Genomic DNA, 24,090 nt, shown 5'->3' with positions numbered 1-24,090 from the left:
GGTTTTGTAGTCTTTGGGACTGTTCAGGATCAAGCCTCCAGTGAAGCGTTGTACTAGATTCCCTTTCTTTCCCATCCTCTGCCCAACCTCCACTGGGCTGCATGTCCCAGCCCTTGTCCCAAATGACCCTAGTGTTCATTGCTTCAAAAACCCCCATCTTCTTAGTCCTTGGGCACAAAGTTTCATTCTCCCTCAGATCCTCTGCTTCCTGGTCTCCAAAGTGTAAACATGGCGCTTGATTAGGGAGAAGAGCTCATCACTGAATTCTAAACTCTTTGACTGCTTTTATTTTTCTTTTTTCAGGTTCAAGTGCTGGATTGTGTCATGTGACCATCCCAAAACTCAGAGCACCCTATGGCCATCTTTGCCCTCTGTCACATAACTTGAAAACTGCCTGATGGCCTTTTTGCAATGGTTCCCTCCAGGAAGCCTTGATCTCAGTGAAGTCCTTTCCCGGCATTCCAGTGCCCCTGTCAGCCCCATACTCCTCAGACACCCTTAACAAACAAAGGCAATCACGCACACGGTGTAACAAATACACAAATAATAATTACACTAATTATGATCAGAGGGGCACTGGCCAGGTCCACACACATCATAAGGTGGGAGAGGGGAGTACTAGTTCCCACTAGGTTGCTGGGCTGTGCCCCCAAGCCTCTTTACCCCATGCCTCTTTGGGGGTGAGGAGGACCAGGGGAATGAGACTTCAACTCAGATTTATGTTCATAAGAGAAAGACCCTCCCCCAAAGGTCTTTATTTGGTGGCATTAAAGGGGCATATTCTAAGTGTCCCCCAAGTCTAATGCCCCACCTCTCTAGAATTTGTAGAGGGAAGTCACCTGATGCCTACTGCCCAGCCCCCACCCTGTGCCAAGATCAAGAGACACGGGCATTTGCCCTTGGAGGAGGCATCTTCTGTTCTTCACTTCTCTGTTCCTTTCTTTCTACCAAGGAAATGTGAATGGTGTTGATGGTCAGATGTATCTTGTTCTCCAAGATTGGGGCATAAGGAATGATGAAGAATGGGGCCAGAGAGGAGAGGCTGGGGGTTAGTACAGCTGCTATCTGGGAGGAGGCAATTTGAAACACTTAACAGCCCTTGCCCGTTCCGGTACCGAAATACCTCACTTTTTTACTATGGGAATGGGAATAAGATGCCAAAACTCACCAATATCACCTTTCCAAGGGTGGCCAAATACCTTTGCCCCTTCCACCAGCTGGGCCAGGCAGGAAAGTCATGCTCTTGGGAAGAACAAGCCTTCCGGGTCAGCTCTCCAGCTTGGGCTTACTTTAGTTCAGTACTGTTTGCATCAGACCCGCGACTGCTGGCTCTACTTAGAGTGACTATTTTGCTGAAGGTTCTTTTCCCCCCTCCTCTCCTGACATCCTCTAGGCTCTTGCCTGGAGCCAAGAGGTCTGGAGGTGAGGTATGGATAGGGTATGGATCAGGAGGTTCTCAGCTCCTTGTCTTCAGGCACTGTCCAGCTGGGAGGCAGAGGGGAACTTGTACTCTGAAGCCTGTGACTCCTCTAAGCCTCACATCTCTTCACCACTACTCTGGTGCCCTGGTTATCTGTCCCACAGCGAGAGGTATTTTATGTCCATAAAGTGCCCGTGGTAAGTGCTCAGAATTCATCTCTTGGCTGTGGCGGGTGCTGCTATTTCTCATTCCATCGAGGGGAAGAAACTGAGGCACAGTGAGTCCAGAGGAGGGTGGATCAGGATTGTGGGAGGAATGAATAGGCCCAGCTAGTGACCTGGAGTGGCAACCAGTCCCTGCCTGCTTCCTAGCTTTCCAAACCAGGGAGTCTCCATCCTTCCCAACCTCTGCCCTAACTGGCCTTGTCAGGTGCTTTTCCCCACTTGTATTGTCCCCTCCCTGCTGCCGGGTACTGCTAGATTCCAAAAATAAAAGATAAAAATAATTATAGACACTCTGCTCCTTTGTTCTACCCCCTTCCACCCTGAGCTTTGGGGTTGGGGGACTAAAATGTCCCCCTTCCAGAATCCCTTCCACCTTGGTCTGCTGGCTCTATTCCCTAGCCCAGAGCAGTGATTTGGATTCAAATGCCCTGTAACCTTCAGCCTCCTTACAACTCCTTTCTTGACCCTTCCCAGACCTGGGGACTCTGGGCTCTCTCTACTCTTCTTTTTATTGACCTGAAGATAGAGGCTGGGAGCAGAGGCATTCCACAGGCTCTTTGGTCTCTCTCTTGGCTGGGGGGAATTTGGGCATAAGCAGGCCACACCTGTGCCTAAGTCAGTACTATGAGGGTAGACCTGAGGGTTAGTTTCGTGGCTCTCATACAGATACTGGATGTTGAGCCCCTCCCGCCCACCCCCCACCCCCCACCCCCCCAGCTCCTAAACCCTAACCTCTTACTGTTTCTGTGACTGCTGGAATTCAGTTCAACCCGTTTGGCTCAGGAAGGTTAAGTAGGGTGATTTTGGGTTGGAAACTTCCATGTGTCAGCCCTCTTGCCCTCTACTCCCATTCTCAACCCTGGAAGCTTTAAACAAGTGCTTAAGTAGGTGAGTATTGAGGAAGAACAGGGTTTGGGAGATAAGGGACAAATAGGGCACAGTGGGCAGGGGCCCATCTATTTCAGTAAAGCCAAATACCAAAAAATGAAAAGTCATAATAAATAAATAAATAAAATTCCCAAATCCTCACTTTTGCCCCTGCCCTCACTTCCCTTCCCCCACCCACTGCTGGAGGGAGAAAGGGAAGAAGCTAAGAATGGGTTTTGATTTCCTCTCTTACTGAGAATGGTAGTCAGGGGATCTCCCCAGACCATACCAAGCCCCTCACCTTGCCAGTGGAAGAAAGGAGGCTTGGTGTGGGGCTTTCTCAATACTGCATTTCTGTCTCTTTCTCAGGGTTTATCTCTGCCTAGTCTCTGTCTCTTCTGCATCTCTATCCCTTTGCCTTCTTCTCACTGCTGCTCTTTTTGTTCCTCTGTCTCTATTCCTCTGCACTACCTCTGTCTCTACGTCTCTCTGTCTTCTTGCCAAACCTTCTCACCTCAAACCTCGAAAACTCCCCACCTGACCATGCCCCGTCTTCTTCCCCCTTTCCCCCAAACCCCTCACCCCTGAATTCCCCACCTGCCTCCCTCGGTTGTATTGCACACTGCTTGGGCAGGGAACAAGGTGTGATGTTCATCGGAAGAGGTGGAGGGAGCTCTAGGGCCTGGGGGGAGGGGGTCAGGGCTGGGGGGTCTAGGGGTAGGGTCTGCTGGGGAGGCATCCTCTGTCCCCCACCTTAGGAGCAGCCACAGCGATCCACCACCATGCCAGGGATCTTGCCGTAGATAATCTGCTGCTTGTCATTGAAGTAGAGCATGTTGATTGGGGACATCTTGGTGGGGGTACAGCAGGGCCCAGCAGAGCCTCTTGGGTTTGCCTGTTGCACCAAGTGGGTGTGCGGATACTTTTGCATGAACATGTACTCGCACTGGCCGGAGCAGTAGTTGGCCTTGTAGCGTTTAGGTGCGATGATCCAGTCCCAGCCAAAAGCCTCAAAGTCCACAGTGAGGGGGTATCGGCAGCAGCGGGACTCACTTGAGTGCTCATCGCAGTCCAGGCCCAGGTTCCGCCGGGACCGTTTTGTGTTCTCTAGGACTCGAAGCTCCATGAAAGGGTGCTGGGGGTGAGGGAGAGGAGAAATAGATGTGATAGAGCCTTGCAGAGCTCTTACTCCCTGTTTCTTCTCACCTGCGCCTCAACAGGGGCATCAGAAGAGACTATTGATTTCTCAGCTTCTCCAACGCTCCCATCCCCAGCCCGTCTTTTACCCACTTTTCCTGTCAGCTAACCACCTCTCCCTCGACTCACCTTCCCCAATTCTCTCTCTTCTGGCAACCTGACCCTCATCAGCCCCTTGGCCCAAGGTCTCATCAACAACAGCCCATCTTTGTTGTCCCATGAATCTATTTACTCAAATAAATTTACTTCACCCCAAATCCAGTTTTCAACCATTGCCCCCCTTGGATCTCTGAAAAGTGATAGCACCCCATTACCAACACCTAACTCTCCTCTAGAATCAGCTCCGGGCCCTAGAAAAATAATGCTGGTCCCTAACCCACTTTTATGTTTCTGGTCTACCATTTCCAACACCCCACCTCCTCAGGGCCAGGTTATACATATCTGCCAAAATCTCAGGCTCCCTGCTCACCAGCCCCTCGGCTCCCGGCCCCAGGGAGGTGACAGCCAGGTCTGTGCCACTGGGATCAAAGGCGTTGATCTCGATGCCCCAGTTGCTCTGTGGCTGGCGGAACCAGCTATGTAGTACTTGCTTGAAGTCGATGCTTTGCCAGTGGCCGGAGCGTGAGTGCAGGTCAATTTTGAGCGAGCGGATACGGATGTGACGCCGGCCTCCGCCCCCTCCCCCTGCGGTCCCTTCCCCAGTTAGGGGTTTCAGTCGCAAGATCTGCAGGTAGACTGTGGCTGGACGGGGCACAGGCCGGAGATAAACCCACAGCTGGGCCTTCAGTACCTTTGTGAACATCACCTTGGGGCTGAAGTGGAAATGGCAGCAGAGAGGGCTGCCATCTGTCTGCACTGCAGGGTCGGCTGATAAGAGAGAAGGGGGCACAGTATCAGCAAAGGGTGTCTGTGGAGGGGGACACTGGCAACTCAGACTCCTCAGCCTGTGTTTTCCAGTTCTTTACCCTTCTTCCCTGCCTGTCTTCCTGACTACCATGTCACTGGTACCTAGAACAGCACCCCTGCTCTCCCTGTAAGATTAATGGCTCTATCAGGCCTTACATCATGATCTACACCCCTTCCTTAATCTGTCTGCCCTAATGCAGAGGTTCCTCTCTACCAGATAACCTGCAAAGATAGTTGTTAGGGAATTCTTCCACCTGCAGTCTTCCCTTCCTCCAACTTTCCCTAGCATGTAGGGCTCCAACTTTTCCTGAACCTTTGATGCTCTCCATAAAAGCCAAAGCTCATATCACACCTGCTGTCTTCAGGTCACCTTGCCCCATTTCTGCTCTGTTTTGTCTGGTGGCCAGGTGGAGCCCGGCACACCCCCCGAAACAGATGGCCTCAGGGAATGGATAACCCAGGGTCCCGATAGGGAGCGTGGGCTAAATTTATTCCATGAAGTAAACCAGAATTCACATCTAGGCTTCTTCCATCATTCCCACCAGAAATAACACACCCAGAAGAATGGAACTACTCAAGCACTCCCCATGCATCTGACTGCTCAGTCCCTTGACCCTGAGAAAAGTCCCCTCAGCTGCTGCTTCCGCATCACCATTAATGCCTCCACTTTTAAGAAAGGGAAGAACTACTTCCGTGTATTTTTTCTCCTACTTTCCCAAAGCATCAGAAACAGTATTCAGCACATCAGATCAACTTTAATCAGTCTTCTCTCCCCTAAGCTTCCTTTGGTTTCTCAGTCCAGTGCCAGTAAGTCTTTCCAAAGGTTTAACATCCCAACTTTACATTTTGGCCAATTTCCCCTTGTTTTGGATCATAAACTGACCCTTCTTGAGTTTAAAGGATGATTCTCAACATGTGCCTCTGCTTCCATTTCAGCTCCTCTCAGTTCCCCTTTCTAATCTCTTAAATCAGTTGGGAGTGCCCTAAATCATGTTTCTATTGGATATTAATATCCATTCTCACTCTAAATAGCCTGAGGAAGAATCAGGAATGAGCTTCCAGAGCCATGTAAGGATGATCAGGAAGTCCAAGCCCTTATGTATCACACCCAGGTCTGCATAATCATGGAGAATTTATCATCTCTTGTTTCATCAGCACTCCCCCACCCCCACCCTAGGAGAAGGAGGTTACTTCAAGTGCCATGGGGAGGAGTACTTAGATCTTCACATATTGGGGACACAAGACACAGAGTTCCTTTGCAGCTTCCCTTGGTTCTTTTCCAAAGTCCCAGGGCACTGGTAGTCCAGTTATCCTCCAGCTGGAGCTTCAGTGATAGTGCAGTGGGGTAGGGTTTGGGGAGTGGAGATTTGGGGATTAGGAGAGTCCCTGGGGCAGGGTAGCTGCTGGTGAGATGGAGAGTGACAAGCAACAATCCAAATAGCGTGCTCTGCCTAATTTCAGTATAGGGATTGTTTTATTTCCCTGCCTGTCTTCACCATTAGGTACTAATCTCCATGAGAGTTGACACTGTGTCAGATACTGTTTCTGTTTTGCTCACCATTTATTGCCTCCCATAGTACAGGGGCCAGTGTTCAGTAAGTGCATGCTGAATGAACTCCCTAAACTCCCAATCTTAAATTATATAGGCAAGTGCCTGAAAGTTCTTCCTGGCATCTAAACACTGTTCTTTGACTACAGTTGAAGTGGGTTTAATCACTGCCTGACTCATTAACCAGTATCTGACCTTATTCACCAAGCTGCTCAGTGATACAGATAATAATCCTTGCTTCATAGGAGTGCTGAGCATTAAATAAAGAATGTGAAAATACCAGTAGTTTCTCAGTTGGTTTATCGCTAGTTTTCTAAACTCTAAACATATGTCCCTATGTAAGTTGACCCAAGGCTTAGTAATGGGGGACTGGGCTCCAGGGCCCCATCTCTCTAAGTCTTTGGTTCCTTCCGGCAGAGTCCCCCATCCTCACCTCCGGGAATCACCATACACTTCTCCCCCACTGGATATGAGGACAGTTGGTATCACAAGGGGACAGGATGAAGACATTTGGAGAAAGAAAAGGGAAAGGAAAAGAAACAGGGGACTGGAGATGGTGAGGGAGATAACAGAGAAGAGACAGAGATGAGGCATGTTAGAAGAGATTGGCAGAGAAATGGAGAAAAGAAGGAAGAGAGGGGAAGATCATGGTAGGGGGAGAAGAAATAGGTTTGGGAGCTGGAGAACACTGGAAGAGGAGGAGGGATGCAAAAGGAGTGAGTGGGGGCCAAGAAGCTGAAAGGAGGGAAGTAGCTAGCTAAGACTAGTGGGGTAGAGAGAAAGGATGGAAGGAAACAGAGGGAGGAACAAAGAAGCAGGTAGAGCCACAGAGGGAAACAAGGGGCTTGAGAGAGTCCCCAACACACACACAGGCCCAGCTCCCAAAGGGAGGGGAAGGAGCCACATCTGTGTTGGATTGATCCGGGTTGGTGGCAGGCAGCAGGTCAGGTTTAGTAGGCGGCTCTGTTCTGGAGAGAGGTCATTGCACTATTTTCAGCAAAAGCCCAACCCCCTCTCTGCTCACCACCTCCTCCTCTTCCCTCACGCCCCACTCCCAAACACCAAACACACTTTCCTTACCCCGGCTGGAAGGCCTAGGGGCAGGAGGTTGGACTGAGAGGGCAGGGGCCTCTTGGTGTAGGGAGGAGAGAGAGAAACTGAGGGGCTGGGCTTGGCTCCCAGAAGGGCAAGGGGGCTGGGTTCCCAGGATGAAGGCTGTGGTGGGAGAGCCCGAGAGGGTGGAGGAACTAGGGCAGGCACTGCAGCCTAGGAGAGGTGGGGGCTGGGGTCCAGGGTTGAGGGCTGGGGGAGGGGAGGAAGGGGGAGGGGAGCAGAGGCCATCGCTGCTGACAAACACCTCCCCCGATTAGCAGAGCACAAGTCTCTTATTAAAGCGGGTCCCTGGGGATTAGACTATAAAAGTCTCTTTTTCCTTTTCCCCTCTCTCCCTCCCCGCCCCTCGGCTCCCCCTCCCTCCCTTAAAGAGCTCAGCTTGGCTCTTAAAGGGGACGTACAATACCTGGATGGAGACCCAGTTCCCTAGTTATCCAAGTCCGGGGTGGCAGGAGGGTAGAAGCCGAGGTGGGACCCCACCTGCTGGTGTCCTTCTCCGTCCTCCCCAGCCCCTGAGTCTAAGGGGCATTTCCCAAACTGTGTGTGCAGTGTCTGTTCACTTCCTGCATCCAGAGCTAACTCTGGGCTCAGGCCTATTGGTTAAGAGATGCTAGGGATAGAATGAGCAAGGGGAAGTCCTCAGCTCCATCACTCATTCTGGAAATCCTCACACACTGCACCACACAGACCAAAGTATCTTTTTCCTCTGCACCCTTCACCTTCTTCCAGCAAACTCTTTTCAGAATCCCTCTAATACTCTAACTCTGTTGGTATCCCCGCCCCCACCCCTGCCCTCAGCCAGTCTCAGACTGACCCTAGCTTCTATAAAGCAGACGCCTTAAGAGCAGAAGGGAGACTGAGGAACTTAAGACCAGATCCTAGGCCTTCCCACCCCCCACCCCAGGTTAGTTTCCTGGTCCTCCGAGCGTTCTTTACAGCCCTGACCGGTACTGTGGAGTTAGGGTCACAGAAAAACTGGTGGCAGTGTGAGGCACTCAGCCTCCCGGATGCACGCCTGGGTTCCTGTGTCTCTCCCTGGGGGGCGGGCCACTAGGACTCCCCTCAGCCCCCAGCTTTTTATGACCCATCTGCCAATAAACCGGTCTCCCCCTCTTCTGTTCAGAGCCATAAAACCAAACAGTTGTGGGGTCGGGGGCGACTTGCCAAACCACTAGGGCATAAGGGAGGGCCTGGCTCCCTAGAGTTGTTGGGATGGGGGAGACCTCAGTGGGGGAGGGGAAAAGGGAGTCATCTGACCTTAGGGGGAGCTGGGGCGTTTGGGGGGGTGGGGACAGTGTTGGCCTGGATTTTCCAGGCCATAAAATTTCAAAGCAGCTCAAGTCTATTAACATGTTCATCTTCCGTTTGGCCAGGGACTAGGATGCCTGGGTCCCCCCCTCCCCCCCATCTATTGCTTTCTTTATCCCCCTAGGTCTTCCTCTCTCTCCTCAAGTCTGGTTGCGGCTAAGGGCAAGTGAACATGCGATACAACATTAAGGTTTGAGCTGCCAAATGGGTGCCCTAAGCCCCAGCGCAATGGAGCTGAGTTAGTACCAAGAAGGCACAGCTTTCCCGGCCCCTTGGGAGACCTGGTGTCAGAAGGGCTCCCGATGGGACGGGTGCCAGCTGGGCTGACGGGAGAGACACAGGGCTCTGGGATCTCATTCCTGGGAGAAGGAGAGGAGCACTAGGTTTTCTGCAGCCCGGGGGGCGCGTTGCAAAGCCCAAGGTGGAAGGGGTGCTGAGTTGGTGCCAGGGCCATTGGGAGGCGGAGAGCAAGGCAGCCCGGCTGGGACTGCGGGGGTTCCGAAGCCTCTCGCTTCTGTTCTCCAGCCTCTCCACCAGGGCCCTTCAGGACTGAGTTGCTGTCCCTTGCCCTCTGCAGCAGGGGGACCCCAGTTTCCCCGAAACACGCCCCCCCCCCCCCCACACGGGTGGGAAGCGGTATCTCGCAACCCTTTCCGTTTGCCCCCTCACCTCCGGGAGCGGGGCGTGCACACAACTCCGCAGCCCATCTCCACAGCTCGAAAAACTTGTGGAGCAGCCCCCGCCCCCCAATCCATCAAGTTTTCGCAGAAAAGGCTTTCCGGCCGGAGCAACCGGGAGCTCCCCGCTTCGGAGCGGGAGTCACTCACTTTCCCGGAGCCGGAGTGGGAGCCAGCACCCCACAGCTCATGCCCCGCCTCCCACTTACTCTCCTGGGCCATGCTAATGACAGTCTCGGTGGTGGCGTGGTACTCGTCCTCCTCCAGGAAGTCCTCGGGCTGCAGAGCGTCGCCCTGGAAGTCGTGCAGGTCCAGGATCTGCTGCAGCGGCGGCGCCTTGGGCAGCAGCTGCTTCACCACCTCGCGGCTGATGTTGGGCGCCTCCTTGAGCCGCAGTTTGCTCAAGATCTGCGACTTGATGCTCTCCAGGCGCAGCTCGCGGCTGTGCTGCCGCCACACGCACACGGGGCAGCCGTCGGGCTCGGGCGCCACGGACGGGGCCGGCCGGCTCGAGCGCTCCCCCCCGGCCCCCGCCGCCGCCGCCGCCGCCGCCGCCGCCGCCGCCGCGGGGCCCTCGGCCGCCTCCCCCCGGGGCCGCAGCTCCAGGGCGAGGAGCAGGAAGCCCAGCAGCAGCGGGGCCGCGAGCACCATGCTGGAGGGGAGGGGTGGGAGGACTGGGGGGCGGGGACGCCGGAGTCCCGCGGGGAGGGGGCGGAGGGAGGAGGGAGGGAGGAGGAGGGGGTCCGGGCGGCGCGGGATTGGGGGCTGCCCGGCCGAGGGGGGGCCGGGGGGGCCGGGGGCGGCGGGCGCGCGGGCGGGGCGGGCGGGCGGCCGGGGCGGGCGGCTGGGGGGGCCCGAGCCCGGGCCAGGCCCTTTATAGCCCCGGCCCCCGTGTCGTCAGCGGCCGCGATTGGCTGCGGAGCCAACAAAAGAGGCAGCGCTGTCATCCGAGGCGAGAGAGGGAGCCGGAGAGAGCCGAGGGAAAGAGAGAGAGGGAGGGAGCGAGGGCTCAGAGAGACGGAGAGATAGAGATATTGGGGTGGGGGAGAGGAAAGGAGAGATAGAGAAAGAGTCAGAGAGACCAAGGAGAGACTGAGAGATAAAGGGGGGAAGACACAGACCAGAGGCACAGAGACAGAGCAGGAGGAAGAGGAGGGAGAGACAAAGGGGGGGGGAAGAGGGTCAGAGGGGGGAAGACACAGAGAGGAGAGACTTAACTAGAGACAGAGAAGGAAAGTGACAGGCATAACTAGTGGGGGAGTCATGAGACAAAGATAGGGGAGAGAGACTAGAGGGAGGAGAGAGGGTATGGCTAGACAGGGGGAGAGCTGGAGGTCTACAGATCCAGACCATAGGAGGTCAGGGGTGCATAGAGATGGGAACAGGGCAGAGGAGCTGATGGGATGGAGACCAGAACCCTGGGAATGAAAGAGGGAGAGAAATCAGGAGGGGGGGCGGGGGAGGCCCAGAGACTGGGCAATACTAAGGGAGCCCCTTGGTAGACACACAGAATGCAGACACAGAGGATCAGGGGAAGGCAGAGACGGCAAGACAGAGACTCCTGAGGGAAGAGACAGAGACAGCCCAGCCAGGAGAGTCAGCGTTGGTGGGAGCATTGAGAGCCCAAGGGGGGAGGAGGTGAATTTGAGCCCAGAGGAGCCCCAGCTACCAGAAGTAGCCCAGTACCAGAAGTGGGGAGGGTGTGGAGGGAAGCATCAGGCTGGGCTCATCAGGGGGATCAAGAAGCAAGAGATGGACATGGGGGTTAGTGAGGAAGAACAGAAGAAGAGACCAGGGACAGTCTGAGAAGGTGGAGAGGTGGTGGGAAGCCCTGAGACCAGAGGAAGACTTAGAGCTGGGAAGAATGTGTACTTGAAACTGAGGGTTGATAAGGGGATAAGGGAGTCAGTAGGCTGGAAAAGGCAGGAACTGGGGACCACTGGGGGAGGAGTGGGAGGAAACAGGGCCACAGACCACTGTGCTTGCAGAGGAATCTGGACCTCTGGAGTTTTGGATCTGCAGGGTCTTGGAAGTCTGAGAAAGGGGCTTGTAGTTGCAGGGGTGAGGATGAGAGAGAGGTCTGCCTTCAGATGCCTTAGTTGGAGAAAGTAAATCCCAAGGGGAGAAACCCAGATGTAGGACCAGCCCTAGTCTTCAGGTGTAACCCTGGGTACAGCCAGAGGGCAGAGTATAAGAGTGCCAAGGTATTAAAATGCTCCTGAAGTGCTTAATTTCTTCTGGTTCTGGATACCTCTTCCCAGACCTCAGTTTCTTCAGGCTGATTTCTTGAGTCTAAAGCCCTAGAGGTCAATAGACAGATAACCAGTAGACTGAAAATATTTGAGGGGATCAGATCAGATCTTGCTTGTTTCCTGGCACACACAATGTTTACTGAATCCGTGGATGAACATTATTGGGCTTCTCAGGCAGAACAGAGAGACATTGGTTTCGGCTTTACATTAGTTGGAGCACTGGGTGTAAGGACAGAGTTGGTCTGGGGAGCTGGAGTGGAATGAGTTTAGAAACTGGGGGTCCAGGTGTGAAGGAAGAAGGTTGGGTAGGGATGAGACCAAGCTGGGGAGCTTTGAAGAGATGATCCATTCCATGGAGAGCAGGAAGTAAGACTGCAGCAGAATGAAAAAAAGCAAAAAAACAAAAACACTTAGACAGCTGGTTCCCTCCAAGACTCGAGCATCTCAACATTTCATCAAGTTTTTTCATCTATAAAACAAGATCACACTGCTTGCCCTCAACTGGCTGTGAGGATTACACAACAATCAATTAAAATAGTGGCCTTCATGGGCTTCTTTTTCATGATTATTTGCTTTCCTTTCTGATTTCCCAGAGCAATGATTGCCTTCACCACATATTCTGGCATATCCTGTTCTCAAAAAGGTTTCTCTGATGTCATTTCCTCAGCACAATTGCAAACTCCTTGAGAGCAGAGGTGGTGTCACCTCTTTCTCCCTCAGAAGAGGTGGCTCAGCTTTCACTTCCCCACCAAACATGTAGGTAGCAGCAGGTCTATGAGAGATGCAAAGATAAGTAAGACTTGGTCCCCTTTTTCAGGGGCTAGATGCCTCCTTGATAGTGCCATCTGGACACACCCTCAAATATCATAGATTAAATATGGTAAACAGAGAACTTCTCTCCCCTGAACTGTGCCCCCATCCTGCTCTGTTTCTTTTTACTGAATGACACTCAATCATCCAGGTCAAAAACCTGGATGTAGCCTTCACCCTCTTTCTCTTGATCATTTCCGAAGCTTTGCACAAGTTGTTTCCTCTTCTTGAACAACTCCCCTTCCTACCTCCACTCCCTCCCTCCCCCCACCAATTTACTCTTTCTTCAGGTCTCAGTATAGATGAGATTCTGGACATGTCTTCCAGGAGTCCATTCCTGACTCCCAAGACTAGAGAAGAGGCTACTCCTAGCTATACCTGCACCATCCTGTGTGTCACGGAGGTTAATCACATGGCTTCTAGACTCAAACTAGGCTGCCTGGGTTCAAGCCCCAGCTCTCCCCCTTTTCTGGCTGTGTGAACTTGGCTCTATGCCTCAGATTCCTCATCTGTAAGGTGGAGATAACAATACTGTACCTCTTTCATAAAGTTATGAAGATTAACTGCCTGACACACAGTTCTAAATGAGATAGTCATTACTACTACCCAACTTATCAGCCTCACACTGGGAGACCCAAGAGAGGGGGAGCTTTTTTCGCCAAAGTATTCCTTAACGGCTTTGAATAAAGAATGAATGAACGCTGCTCACTGGCTCTGGTCAGAGCCAGGTTAGGGAAAGAAAACTGTATATTTATGGCCATAAGGAGTTATGGGTATCTGCCAAATACTAGAGAGCAAGAGTCTGGAACTTGTGAGACAGAAAGGATTTTTTGCCTCCTGGCTTCCTCCCGCGGGTTACAGGACTGCATTTAATCCAATGAGTGGGCAAGACTGCCATCTGGTGGTAGAATATGGAATTTCTGCTTGGAGGTGGGTCTAAAACGACTTTTTTTTTTTGGCATACTTTGTGTATTTTCACTTTAGATTTCTAGTCCAAGAAGTTCTATATCATAATGTGTTAAGGCTTGTTTCTCTCTCCACCCCCTCCTAGATCTTGCCTCTTTCCTTGAGTTCCCTCAGGCTTGGTACTGTTGGACTCCCTTGAGCTGCAGGTAAACCTTGGGAGGTCTCTTTCAGGAGCTTCAGACTTCCAGCTGCCCTAGACCCAGTCCCGAGGAGGGGACCCTGCTGGCTTTACGGAAAAGGAATTTGGAGAGATGTGGACATTTAGATCCTTCCTCATCACAACACTAGCTAACTAGGGTTTGGGGCCCCGCCCACTGCCCTGGTCTCCCAGGCAACTGTCTTCCTGCCAAGGGTGCCCCTCTCCCGGTGTTACCCAGGCAACCTTCAGGCCCGCCTCCTTCAAGGTCCTGACTGGTTCATAGCAAATGTGGGTTGGGGCGTAAGGGAGGCACTGAGCTTTGAAGGGTGTGAGCTGCTGGGAGAGAAGCAGGGATGAGGTTTCAAGAGCGGCTGTAGGCAAGAGGTGCTTGTGTAGCCCTGGGTAGAGGGTCCCTTATGTTACATCCTCAGGAAAAGGAACTGCAGGTCTCAGGAGCTGGTCACCAGAGTTCGAGGCCAGAGACGCCTGGACCACTTTCAGAGCTGCAGACCTCAGCACAGGGGAGCTACTGTGAGGAGGAGGGGCTCCTGCTATCCTGCACTGCTACCATGCACCGAAACTGCCTTGTCCATCAGAGCTGGGCTTAGTGGGCAGTAACTCATGACCTCTAATCCCATCTCTTCTTGCTTCGTCCTCCTAAAGACCCTATTACTAGGGTCAGTGGACTCAATCCCTGGCACTGCAGGTCCTTCCAAGGAGGGGAAGGGCTGGGCCATTGAGAAGCAGCTGGGAAGGGGGGCTTCTCTAGGAGGGGCTTTCCCCTCCTGGCCCCCCCAGCAGGAGCCTCAGGGAATGTGGTGTGGGGAGGCTATTCTGGGCTAGGGAGAGTTTGTTTGTGGAGTGGGCCCCTCCCAGGTCCCTGCCCACAAACCCTGAAGCCCTCGGAGAGAACCTCCCTGTGTAATTACCATCCTCTCCCACACCACTGTTCTAAACCCTATAATTATCCTGCCTGCATTGCCTGGCAGTCCTGTTCACCTCTTTAACCCCGAGGCCCTCTAGGAGAAGTTGGAGGTTGGGAAGAGGGAGCCAAAGACTTAGTGTTTTGGGGGGAGGGGGTGGAGGTGGGTAGGATACAAGTGGGGAACCCTGAGAATCTCTAGGACTCACAGCTTCCTCCAGCGCCCCTGCCCACATCCACTCCCCCTACGTTCTCAGGGCAGGCCCAGCCCTCTCAGTCCCTGGGTGTGCCCTCTTTCTACCTTCACTCTTGGTCTCCCCAGGCCTGCCCACCTCTTCCTGTCTTTCTTTCCTGTAGTTCCTTCTCCAGGCCCGCGGTGGGGTCCTGCTGGGGGTGGTGGCCAAGGCTGGCCCCTTGGCCCAACTATGCTGGCAGAAGGTACCACCGTTCCAGCTGTTGGTCAAAGAAAAGGAGGGGTCTGAGCACAAAGTCTGCTTCTCCAGGGACTTCAAACCCCTGGTAGATGTGCTGATCCAGCCCCAAGGAACAGACAGAAACCTGGGCTAAACACCCCGCCCCGCATTGCCTCTTTCTCCTTTCTCGCAGATTCATTTGGCTTTTTTTTAAGATTTTATTTTATTTTTTTGATGTGGACCATTTTTTCAAAGTCTTCATTGAATTTGTTACAATATTGCTTCTGTTCCATGTTTTGGTTTTTGGCCGCGAGGCGTGTGGGATCCCAGCTCCCCGACCAGGGGTGGAACCCGCACCCCCTGCACTGGAAGGCAAAGTCTGGACTGCCAGGGAAGTCCATCTCCCAGATTCTCATCTGTTCCCTCTCAGGAAAAACTTTAGTTGTGCTGACTCTCAGGTGGAGACCACTGCGCTCCCGAGCAGGTCCTGGTCCAGACCCACACAGCAGCCCACCTCCTGGCCCAGGTGGTGCATTGAAGGCCAGGGGCTGCAGCTGCCTCTCCTGCCCAGTCACCAGCTGGGCATCTGGATTGACCCTGTTGTAACAGTGACACAGGCTGGGAGGAGGCTGGGACAGGAGTCAGGCAAGGGTAGGGAGAAGGAGTGGCCAGAGGTCAGGGGCTGGGGGCCCCAAGAGCAGTGAAAGCAATAGGTAAGAATGTGAGGGGAGAGGTGAGGACCCAGCCTGGCAGCGGGGGGCTGGGGTGGAGCTGGAGCTGGAACTCTGGGCCAAGGCCAAGTTGAGTAGGAGGAGCTAAAGGAGGCTGGGTTGTCCCTCCCAAGCCTTTCCTTGGCCATCTCAAGTGGGGTGGCATCCAGATATTTCTCAAAGCGAAATCATCTTAACTCCCGTGAGTCTAAAAACAGGGTATGATCAAGACTTTATCATTCTTTTAAAAAAAAAAAAAAATATATATATATATTTAAAATTTATTTATTTATTTATCTATTTTTGCTGTGTTGCATCTTTGTTTCTGTGCGAGGGCTTTCTCTAGTTGTGGCAAGCGGGGGCCACTCTTCATCATGGTGCACGGGCCTCTCACTACCGCGGCCTCTCTTGTTGCGGAGCACAGGCTCCAGACGCGCAGGCTCAGTACTTGTGGCTCACGGGCCTAGTTGCTCTGCGGCATGTGGGATCCTCTCAGACCAGGGCTTGAACCCGTGTCCCCTGCATCAGCAGGCGGACTCTCAACCACTGCACCACCAGGCAAACCTCCATTTTAACCATTTTATAAGTGTTCAGCGGCTCTAAGTATATTCACGTGTTGTGCAACTGTCACTGCCATCCATCTCCAGAACTTTTCCATCTTCCTAAACAGAAACTGCATACCCAGTGGAACAATAACTCCCTATTCCTCCCAGCCCCCGGCAGCCACCTCCCTACTCTCTGTCTCTATGAAGGTGACCAGGAATGGCCTTTTCTTGCCCTCTCCCTTCCAGCTCCACACAGGTCTGATCTTCAGGGTTTCCCTGGCCCCATCCTTTCCTATCTTCCTTGGCCTCACTCTTTCTCTCCCATTGCGTGACCAAGCTGCTGCAGTACTCTGCGCTGGCCACAGTTGGCTCCCTGCCCTTCCCCTGGCGTTCCTCTAGGAGGGTCCCATTCTCCTGACCTTCACCTCAGCTCCACCCCTACCTTCCTGGATGCCTCCACTCCCCACTCAGCAGGTGCTTGGGATCCTGCCCTGACATTGCTCTGGAAAAGGCCACCCCATCCAATGGCCTTCTCTGGCATCTCACCTTTCTTTACTATTTGGAGCTTCTGGCCACTGTCCCCTCCTCCTGTCATGGAGTTCTCTTTTCTCTTGGCCTCTGAGAGAGAGAGGAAAAAGCACGGGCTTTGGAACCCCCAGAGATATGGGTTCAAACCTTAACACTGCCCTTTACCTGCTTGCACTCTGGGCACAGCACTCCCTGTCTCTGAGCCTCAGTTTCCTTATCTCTAAAACAGGACAAATCATACGGACCTCACCAGGTTGTCATGAGGATTAAATGAACTCATGGCTCTAAGTGCCCAGCACAGTGCCTGGGAGAGTGCAGGGGTCCAGCTCTGCAACTTCCTTTCCCTTTCAGCTCCTTTACTCCCCCATGTTCCTTAAATATAAGGGTTACCCCAAACTCTGTCTCTGTTTTCTTCTCTTGCTCTGGCCTTCACCCATCTATGGATTTAGATATCACTTTATATATATATATATATATTTTTTTTTTTTTTTTTAATTTTTATTTATTTTTGGCTGCGCTGGGTCTTTGTTGCTACGTGCAGGCTTTCTCTAGTTGCGGCGAGCAGGCGCTACTCTTCATTGCGGTGCGTGGGCTTCTCATTGCGGTGGCTTCTCTTGTTGCGGAGCACGGGCTCTAGGCGCACGGGCTTCGGTAGTTGTGGCTCGCGGGCTCTAGAGCGCAGGTTCAGTAGTTGTGGCGCACGGGCTTAGTTGCTCCGCGGCATGTGGGATCTTCCCGGCCCAGGGCTCGAACCTGTGTCCCCTGCATTGGCAGGGGGATTCTTAACCACTGTGCCACCAGGGAAGTCCTAGAAATCACTTTTTCTCTGCAGTCTGACTACTCCTCCCTCCCGAGTTTCACATCCCCAATTCCAGGTGGGACATCTCCACCCAGCTGCCTCTTGTGTGCCTCCTGCCTTGAGTGACAATCACCTCTCCCCGGGGTGCCCAGGTTTGGAAACTCTGAGTCATCTCAGACTCCTCCCACTTCCTCTCCTGCTCCCACAGGGAAGCAGTCACCCCGTTCTTTGATCTTCCCTCTGAAGGGCCTTTCCAAGGATTTTCCCCTCCTTTTCCTGGTTCTGGCCTTCACCAGCTCTCCCTTGGACCATGATGTGCCAGCTACCCTCCAGGCGCTCATCTCTCCTTTCACGGTAGGGCCAATCCCAAGAGAGTTCACCCTCTCCTCTCTGCCTCTAGAACACACCCCACACAGCCACTAGGTTCTCAACAGTCCTGTCACCCAGACTGTCTTCTTCTTTTGCTTCATCTATTGTTTTATGAAGTATTCCAAAATAAATTACAGACAGGACATCTCACCCTTAAATATTTTAGTATGCAGCTTAAAAAAATAATTTTCCTATATAATCATACTATCATCACAGCTAAGAAGATTATTTTCTCATGTCTAATCCTCAGTTTATATTCAGATTTGCCTAGCTGTTCCCCAAATGTCTTTCACAGTCAGTTTGTTCCGGCAAAGATTCAGTCAAAGACCAAGCATTATACTTGGTGGTTAGGTAGCTAAAGTTTCTCCATCTTGACTTCAGACCACCTTTCCCCACTTCCTTCTGTCACCACATCCTTCCCCAGCAACCCCAATGTGTCATGGACTTATTCATTTGTTTATTTGACTGTGCTGGGTCTTAGTCGCGGCATGCATGTGGGATCTAGTTCCCTGACCAGGGATCGAACCCGGGTCCCCTGCATCGGGAGCTCGGAGTCTTAACCACTGGACCACCAAAGTCCCCATGGACTTTGAAAACTACTCCTTTTTTACACTTGGCCCTTTCCTTGTCCCTCGAATGGAGCGACTACCCTTTTATTGTCTAAGGTCACCTGGGAGCACACGACCCACCTCTGTGGGTTTTTTTTCTTTCTTCTCTGGGGCAGAGGCACCACCTGTCCCTCCCTCTGAGCTAATCCAGCTGCCACCAGGGGTTTCTGCCTCAGTTCACAGTGTGGGGTCGGTTCTGCCTGCTGGCAGAGGACAGGGCCACCAACTGCCTCACCTCGCTGGCCCTGCACCCAGCACGTGCCTGGCAGAAACAGATGAATACTCCTTTCTTCAGCATCTTTGCTCCTCCTCCACAGCCTGCCTGCTGGGATAACTGGGAAGCAAAGTCCAGAAGGGGCTTGGTGTGTCTTGCTGGAAGATTGTGATCCTGGAGACTGGTTCTCAGCCCAGCCCAGATCTCCTTCCTTCTACTCTTACAGTTTCCTTCTTTGTGTACACATACCGAAGGCTCAGGAAACGGTTCTTCAGGCAGGACCAGAAGAACCGAAGGGGTGGGGTCCAGGTCAGGGGGGCAGGGGTGTGGTGGTTGGTTCTGTCCTTTGCTTGTTCACACAGCTCCTTCTGGGGACCACCATGGCCCACAGGGAGGGAGGCAGCTTGAGACCACCCCCTCACCTTCCAGTCCTCTCCTGGCCTTGCCCTCTGGGCTGTCCGCTAGGATGGGATGGGGAAATCCATGGGATATATGCCATGCCCACCTTAGTGTCCTCCCCACGCCTCCACCGTTAACAGGCTGATCCAGGAGGGGTGGGAGCTGACCTCAGCAATCCTCTCCCAGAGGGAGGGACCTGACTCTGACATGCCATGATTGGGTGGAATGGTGTTGGGAAGGGCTTCCTCCACTCCACTTCTCGGCTCACTACTCAGGAGCCCTAGAAAATGGAGAAGAGACTAAGAGAGAGGGACAGGAACACCCACTCTAGAACGCTGGGGGACTCCTAAGATGTGAGGCTGGGGACTTTCTGAAAGTTTATTCTGCCCCCACCCGATTCCAGAGAGCCAGCAGCGCCCTCTGCTGACTCGGGGAAGGGGTGGAACGGAGTTGGAGCGAGAGGAAGGGAGTGGGCTCTGGGTGGAGGATGCAGGCCTCTTGAAGACCATCTTGTCACCTCTACTCAGCTCTGCCGCCCGGCCGGGCGCTCAGAGAGTAACTTCGGGCCACTCATCCCTTCGTTGGCTCTCACACGTCTCCTCCGCTTCCCTGAGCCAAAGAGAACCAGGCGGTGCCGGGTCCCGCTCTCCTACCCCGAGGTGGCCCCCTTCCGGCGGCGCCAGAAGGGCGCCAGGCACCCCGAGGTCCTGCCCTGGGCGTCCTCTCTTTGCGGGGGTGGACGCTGTCTTACGGGCAGGGGCCACGTGGCCTCGACCGGGCTGGGGGCTCGGCCTTCCACACGCGGGCCGGGTGACTCAGGCCGCAGCTGTTCCCGCGTCACATGAGGGAGGCTGGGGCCACTCGGCGGGGGAGGAGGCTGGGGCTGGAGCCGGGGCGGGGCCGCGCGCCGGGCGGGGCCAGAGTCGGGGGGCGCAGCTAGAGAGCCCCTGAGCCGCGGCGGGAGAGCAGCGCAGAGCCTCGGGGAGCCCAGGTGAGGCCGCGGGGCTCGTGCCGGCTTCCGCGTGGGGTGGGGAGGGGCTCGCCCCGGGCCTCCGAAGGTCCGCCGCGCTCCCCGCCGCTCCCGAGGCCCTTGCAACTTTGCAAAGTTCCGGAGGCCCGGGCGGGGTGGGGTGGGGGAGCGCCGGCCGCACTTCTGTTTGGCGGTGGTCAGAGCCCCGGGGAAAGGGCCTGGGGGTCGGGCTGGGGCTGAGGACTGTTTTTCGTGACTAGTTGGGTGGGGAAGGGGTGTTTAACGCCTGGGGGCTGGAGGGCCGAGGGTGGGCGTCCGGCCCTGGCCCCCCCGGCGCCCTGGGTTGGGTCGCGGGCCGCGGAGGCGGCGGGGCGGGGTCCGGGCTGGGCGGCGGGCGCCCCCACCCCTCTCCTGCGGGGAGAAGAGGGGGCTGGGAGACGTGGATCTGACCGCGGGTTTCCGGGTGGGAGGGGCCGGGAATGGGGGCCCCTCAGGGAAGGTCTCGAGGGCCGGCAGGGAGCTCGGAAGCCGAGATCCCCCCTCGGCAGGTTCTGATCCCCCTGCTGTCCTCTCTGCCCCAGGCTAGGCAGCCATGGCGGTGGAAGGAGGAATGAAATGTGTCAAGTTCTTGCTCTACGTTCTTCTGTTGGCCTTTTGCGTGAGTGGGGAGCGGGGACGGTGAGGGCGCGCTGGCTGGGTGCGGGGAGACCTGGCTCCGGAGTGGTGAGGGCTGAGGGGCCAGGAATGAAGGCAGCTGGGGACCAGATGTAGAAGGAAAGCCCGGGGAACGACCGAGGCCAGCGCGGCCGTCCTCTCCTCCTCCAGCTTTCAGGAACCTCTGAGGCTGGTTTGGACCGACAATGGCCGGCCACCCTCCCTGTAACCCCTCCGGGCTCTTCCTGTCTGGTGACCCAATCTCTTGTGATATGAGGCACTGGGGCAACCAGCCAACCGCCTGATGCTATCACCACCCTCCTCTCTCCCCCTCCACTCCCTCATTCCTCGTTATTCCCTCATCACCCCTCCCGGCTGCTTGGGGTGGGTAAGGGCTCTGCCTACCTCAATTGCTCCCGTCCTGGGCTCCCGGTGGAGAAGCTACTGTTTGTTCAGGAGCGGGCAGGCTACTTTTACCCCCTTTTCCTCCTCCCTTCTCCTCCCTGGCTTAGTTGGCCTGAGGAACCCTAGTCACAGCTGATGAGGATGTGGTGGGCACTGGAGGATAGTGAGAGGGCAGTTCTGGGAGCCCTAGAGGCCCATAGGAAGAGGCTCAAAGGAAGCATTACTCTTTGTTAGGAATATGTGCCCAGGGGTCAAGGCTTTCTGGGAACTTTTCTTTTTGCTTTTGGTGAGGAGCTTCTTGAAGGAAGGCGTGGTGCCTCCTGACTGCCTTCTCCCAGAGAGCCTTGAACAGTTTCCCAGCCCTCACTGTGGGGCAAGGATGCATCCTCCTTCTCCCCCATAGTCAAAAGTTTCCTGGAGCTGTGAGAATCGGTCTCTTTGGCACGGGGTTCCGCCTGAGAGACCTGGGTGCACCCGTCACCCTCCACCGTGGAGGGCTGATGGGTTGTGGGTTTTCTGAATCCTGACCTGCCCTCCTCCCAGGCCTTTGCAGTGGGGCTGATCGCCGTGGGCATAGGGGCCCAGCTCGTCCTGAATCAGACCATCACCCCGGGGGCCACGCCTGGCTCCCTGTTGCCCGTGGTCATCATCGCAGTGGGTGCCTTCCTCTTCCTGGTGGCCTTTGTGGGCTGCTGTGGAGCCTGCAAGGAGAACTACTGTCTTATGATCACGGTGAGTGGGTGCGGGCCAGCCTGGGTGCCTGGGACTGCAGAAGGGCATTTCTCTGGAGGGGGCTTGTCGGGGCGGGTGGGTAAGGGAAACTTTGGTGAATGTTCCCGAGACCGGCAGGCCCCTCTCACCCAGACTCCAAACGTGACTCCCGTCCTCTGCACCTGCAGTTTGCCATCTTCCTGTCCCTTATCATGCTGGTGGAGGTGGCTGCAGCCATTGCTGGCTATGTGTTTAGAGACAAGGTAAGCAGGGAGTAAGGGGAGGGCCTTGCCTCAGAGGCCGGGATACTCTGGGACCCAGGTGCCCTGAATTCTGGCCTCAACAGCGCTCCTCTCTACTCCCAGGTGATACCAGAATTTAATAAGGATTTCCGGCAGCAGATGCAGAATTATCCCAAAAACAACCACACAGCATTGATCCTGGACCGTATGCAGGAAGGCGTGAGTAGGGTTGCTGGGAGCAGGGGTAATAGGGGGAGGAGATTCTCATCTCCATGTTGAAGATGGAGGTTCACCTAACAGCCTTTTCCCCCATATCTTTCTGCAGTTTAAGTGCTGCGGGGCGGCTAACTACACAGACTGGGAGAAGATCCTGATCGTGACCAAGCGAGTCCCTGACTCCTGCTGTGTCAATGTCACTCAGGGCTGTGGGATTAACTTCAACGTGAAGGATATCCATACTGAGGTAGGGAGGGGGCTGAGATAGTAGGGGACTTGGGGAAGCTGGGAAACGTTTCAGGAGGAAACGGGCCCGGGGTGGAGGTGGAGAGGGTTGGGGCTCTGGGAAGTTGGGCGTCAGGGATGGGGAGGGAATTTGGGAGTGCTAGGGGTGGGGTGAAAGGTACAGAGGGTGGCGGAGAGACAGATGGTCCAAGGAAGGTGGGTGGGAAGTTTCTGATGGTGTCTTGTGTGTCTGCCACCCTTCAGGGCTGTGTGGAGAGGATCGGGAGATGGCTGAGGGACAAAGTGCTGGTGACGGCCGCAGTAGCCCTGGGCATTGCCTTTGTGGAGGTGAGAGACGCCCTTGAGCATCTGGGATCTAGGGGCAGTGGGAGGGTGCTGAGCAGGAGGTCCTGGCCTGGGGAGGGGAGCCCTGGTGGTGTTTGGGGTCTCTTGGGTGGGTCCCGGGTACCTTGCCTCCCTGACTCCTCTTCACCCCCATCTCTGTCTTTCCTTCTAGGTCCTGGGTATCGTCTTTGCCTGCTGCCTTGTGAAGAGCATCCGAAGTGGCTATGAGGTGATGTAGGGGGTCTAGTCTCTTCAGCCCCCTCATCCAGGGGAGTGGGTAGTATACTCCAGGTTTTTCAATTAAACGGATTATTTTTTCAGACCGAAAAGAGAGAGAGTCTCAGTTTGTCTTAAAGAGTGATACTTATCCCTTCCCCCTCCTCATCCATGTTCCTGTCCTCAGGGACCTTGTTCTGTTTGCACCTCTGGAAAGGTGGGCCTATTTTGGGGGGTGTGGAGGAAAGGAGGATTGTGCTGAAGGCGTTCGTTGGGCTGGCAGTAGAAGTGGGGATCCCGAGGAGGCTGAGGCCCACTGCCCTCCCTGTCTCCTAGTGTCGTGCTGCCAGGCTCAGTGCTGAAGGGTTCGTGAAGCCATTTCCCACGTCAAAGGTGTTCTCTACAAAGGTCCTACCTGGGAGAGACCAGCCCACGTCCACTGTCGACATCTTCTCCCTGGCCTTCTGCCCACCTCTGAGGGCCCAGCAGCTCCTTGCCACACTGACCCTCAAGGGGGCCTGGCTCCTTTCAGGATGGTGACAAGTTGCTTTTATACCTGTGTGGCCAGTGTCTATCCTTCTTGACTTACGTTAGATAACAGAAGAATTTAAGAGGGTAGTGGCTTTTTTACCATGGAAACCACCCGGCTTGGCCTTGACCCCTCTTCATCACCTCCCCATGACCCCCTTCCCACTCCAAACACTGAATTTCAGCCTTACTCCAGGTAGAAAGGCAACATCCAACAGTGCCCTCTAGGGGCCACCCCTCCAGGTGCAGCTTCAAAGATGCCTTACAGATGCAAGACAATCCCCTTGCGCCCCCGAGTGGGTGCTGGTTGTTTTGCAGGTACTAAATGGGCCAGAGACCCTGGAGGATGTCAGCCTAGGTTAGTTAGGAGTTACATGGGGTCTTCCACTGGGCACCTTAATTTTTGCCCACCTGCAGTGTTTTTTGTTTTGTTTTGAATATGCATTTTAATTAATTAATTTTTAATTTTTGGCTGTGTTGGGTCTTCGTTGCTGTGCGCGGGCTTTCTCTAGTTGCGGCGAGCGGGGGCTATTCTTCATTGCGGTGTGTGGGCTTCTCATCGTCATGGCTTCTAGTGTTGCAGAGCACAGGCTCTAGTGCCCGGGCTTCAGTAGTTGTGGCACGCGGGCTCAGTAGTTGTGGC

General features: G+C 54.5%; 2 protein-coding genes across 2 annotated transcripts; one reads left to right on the top strand and one right to left on the bottom strand.

Annotated features, from left to right (window-relative positions):
* Nucleotides 1-264: 264 nt before the first annotated feature.
* On the bottom strand, nucleotides 265-9,927 carry GDF11 (growth differentiation factor 11). Its single transcript, XM_059081487.2, has 3 exons — nucleotides 9,471-9,927; nucleotides 4,178-4,575; nucleotides 265-3,646 (listed from the first exon to the last, which is right to left on the bottom strand). The coding sequence occupies exons 1-3, from the start codon at nucleotides 9,910-9,912 to the stop codon at nucleotides 3,266-3,268; spliced, it is 1,221 nt and encodes a 406-aa protein (XP_058937470.1). The 5' UTR covers nucleotides 9,913-9,927; the 3' UTR covers nucleotides 265-3,265.
* A 9,895-nt stretch (nucleotides 9,928-19,822) lies between these two features.
* Nucleotides 19,823-23,032, top strand: CD63 (CD63 molecule). Its single transcript, XM_059081513.2, has 8 exons — nucleotides 19,823-19,926; nucleotides 20,487-20,563; nucleotides 21,508-21,696; nucleotides 21,864-21,938; nucleotides 22,041-22,136; nucleotides 22,243-22,380; nucleotides 22,623-22,706; nucleotides 22,876-23,032. The coding sequence occupies exons 2-8, from the start codon at nucleotides 20,498-20,500 to the stop codon at nucleotides 22,939-22,941; spliced, it is 714 nt and encodes a 237-aa protein (XP_058937496.1). The 5' UTR covers nucleotides 19,823-19,926; nucleotides 20,487-20,497; the 3' UTR covers nucleotides 22,942-23,032.
* The last annotated feature ends 1,058 nt before the right edge of the window (nucleotides 23,033-24,090 follow it).

The sequence above is a fragment of the Kogia breviceps genome, chromosome 12 (genome assembly GCF_026419965.1).
Source record: "Kogia breviceps isolate mKogBre1 chromosome 12, mKogBre1 haplotype 1, whole genome shotgun sequence".
NCBI classification, from domain to species: Eukaryota; Metazoa; Chordata; class Mammalia; order Artiodactyla; family Physeteridae; genus Kogia; species Kogia breviceps.
Note: the sequence above shows the minus strand (reverse complement) of the source record. Positions and strands in the feature narration are given on the sequence as shown.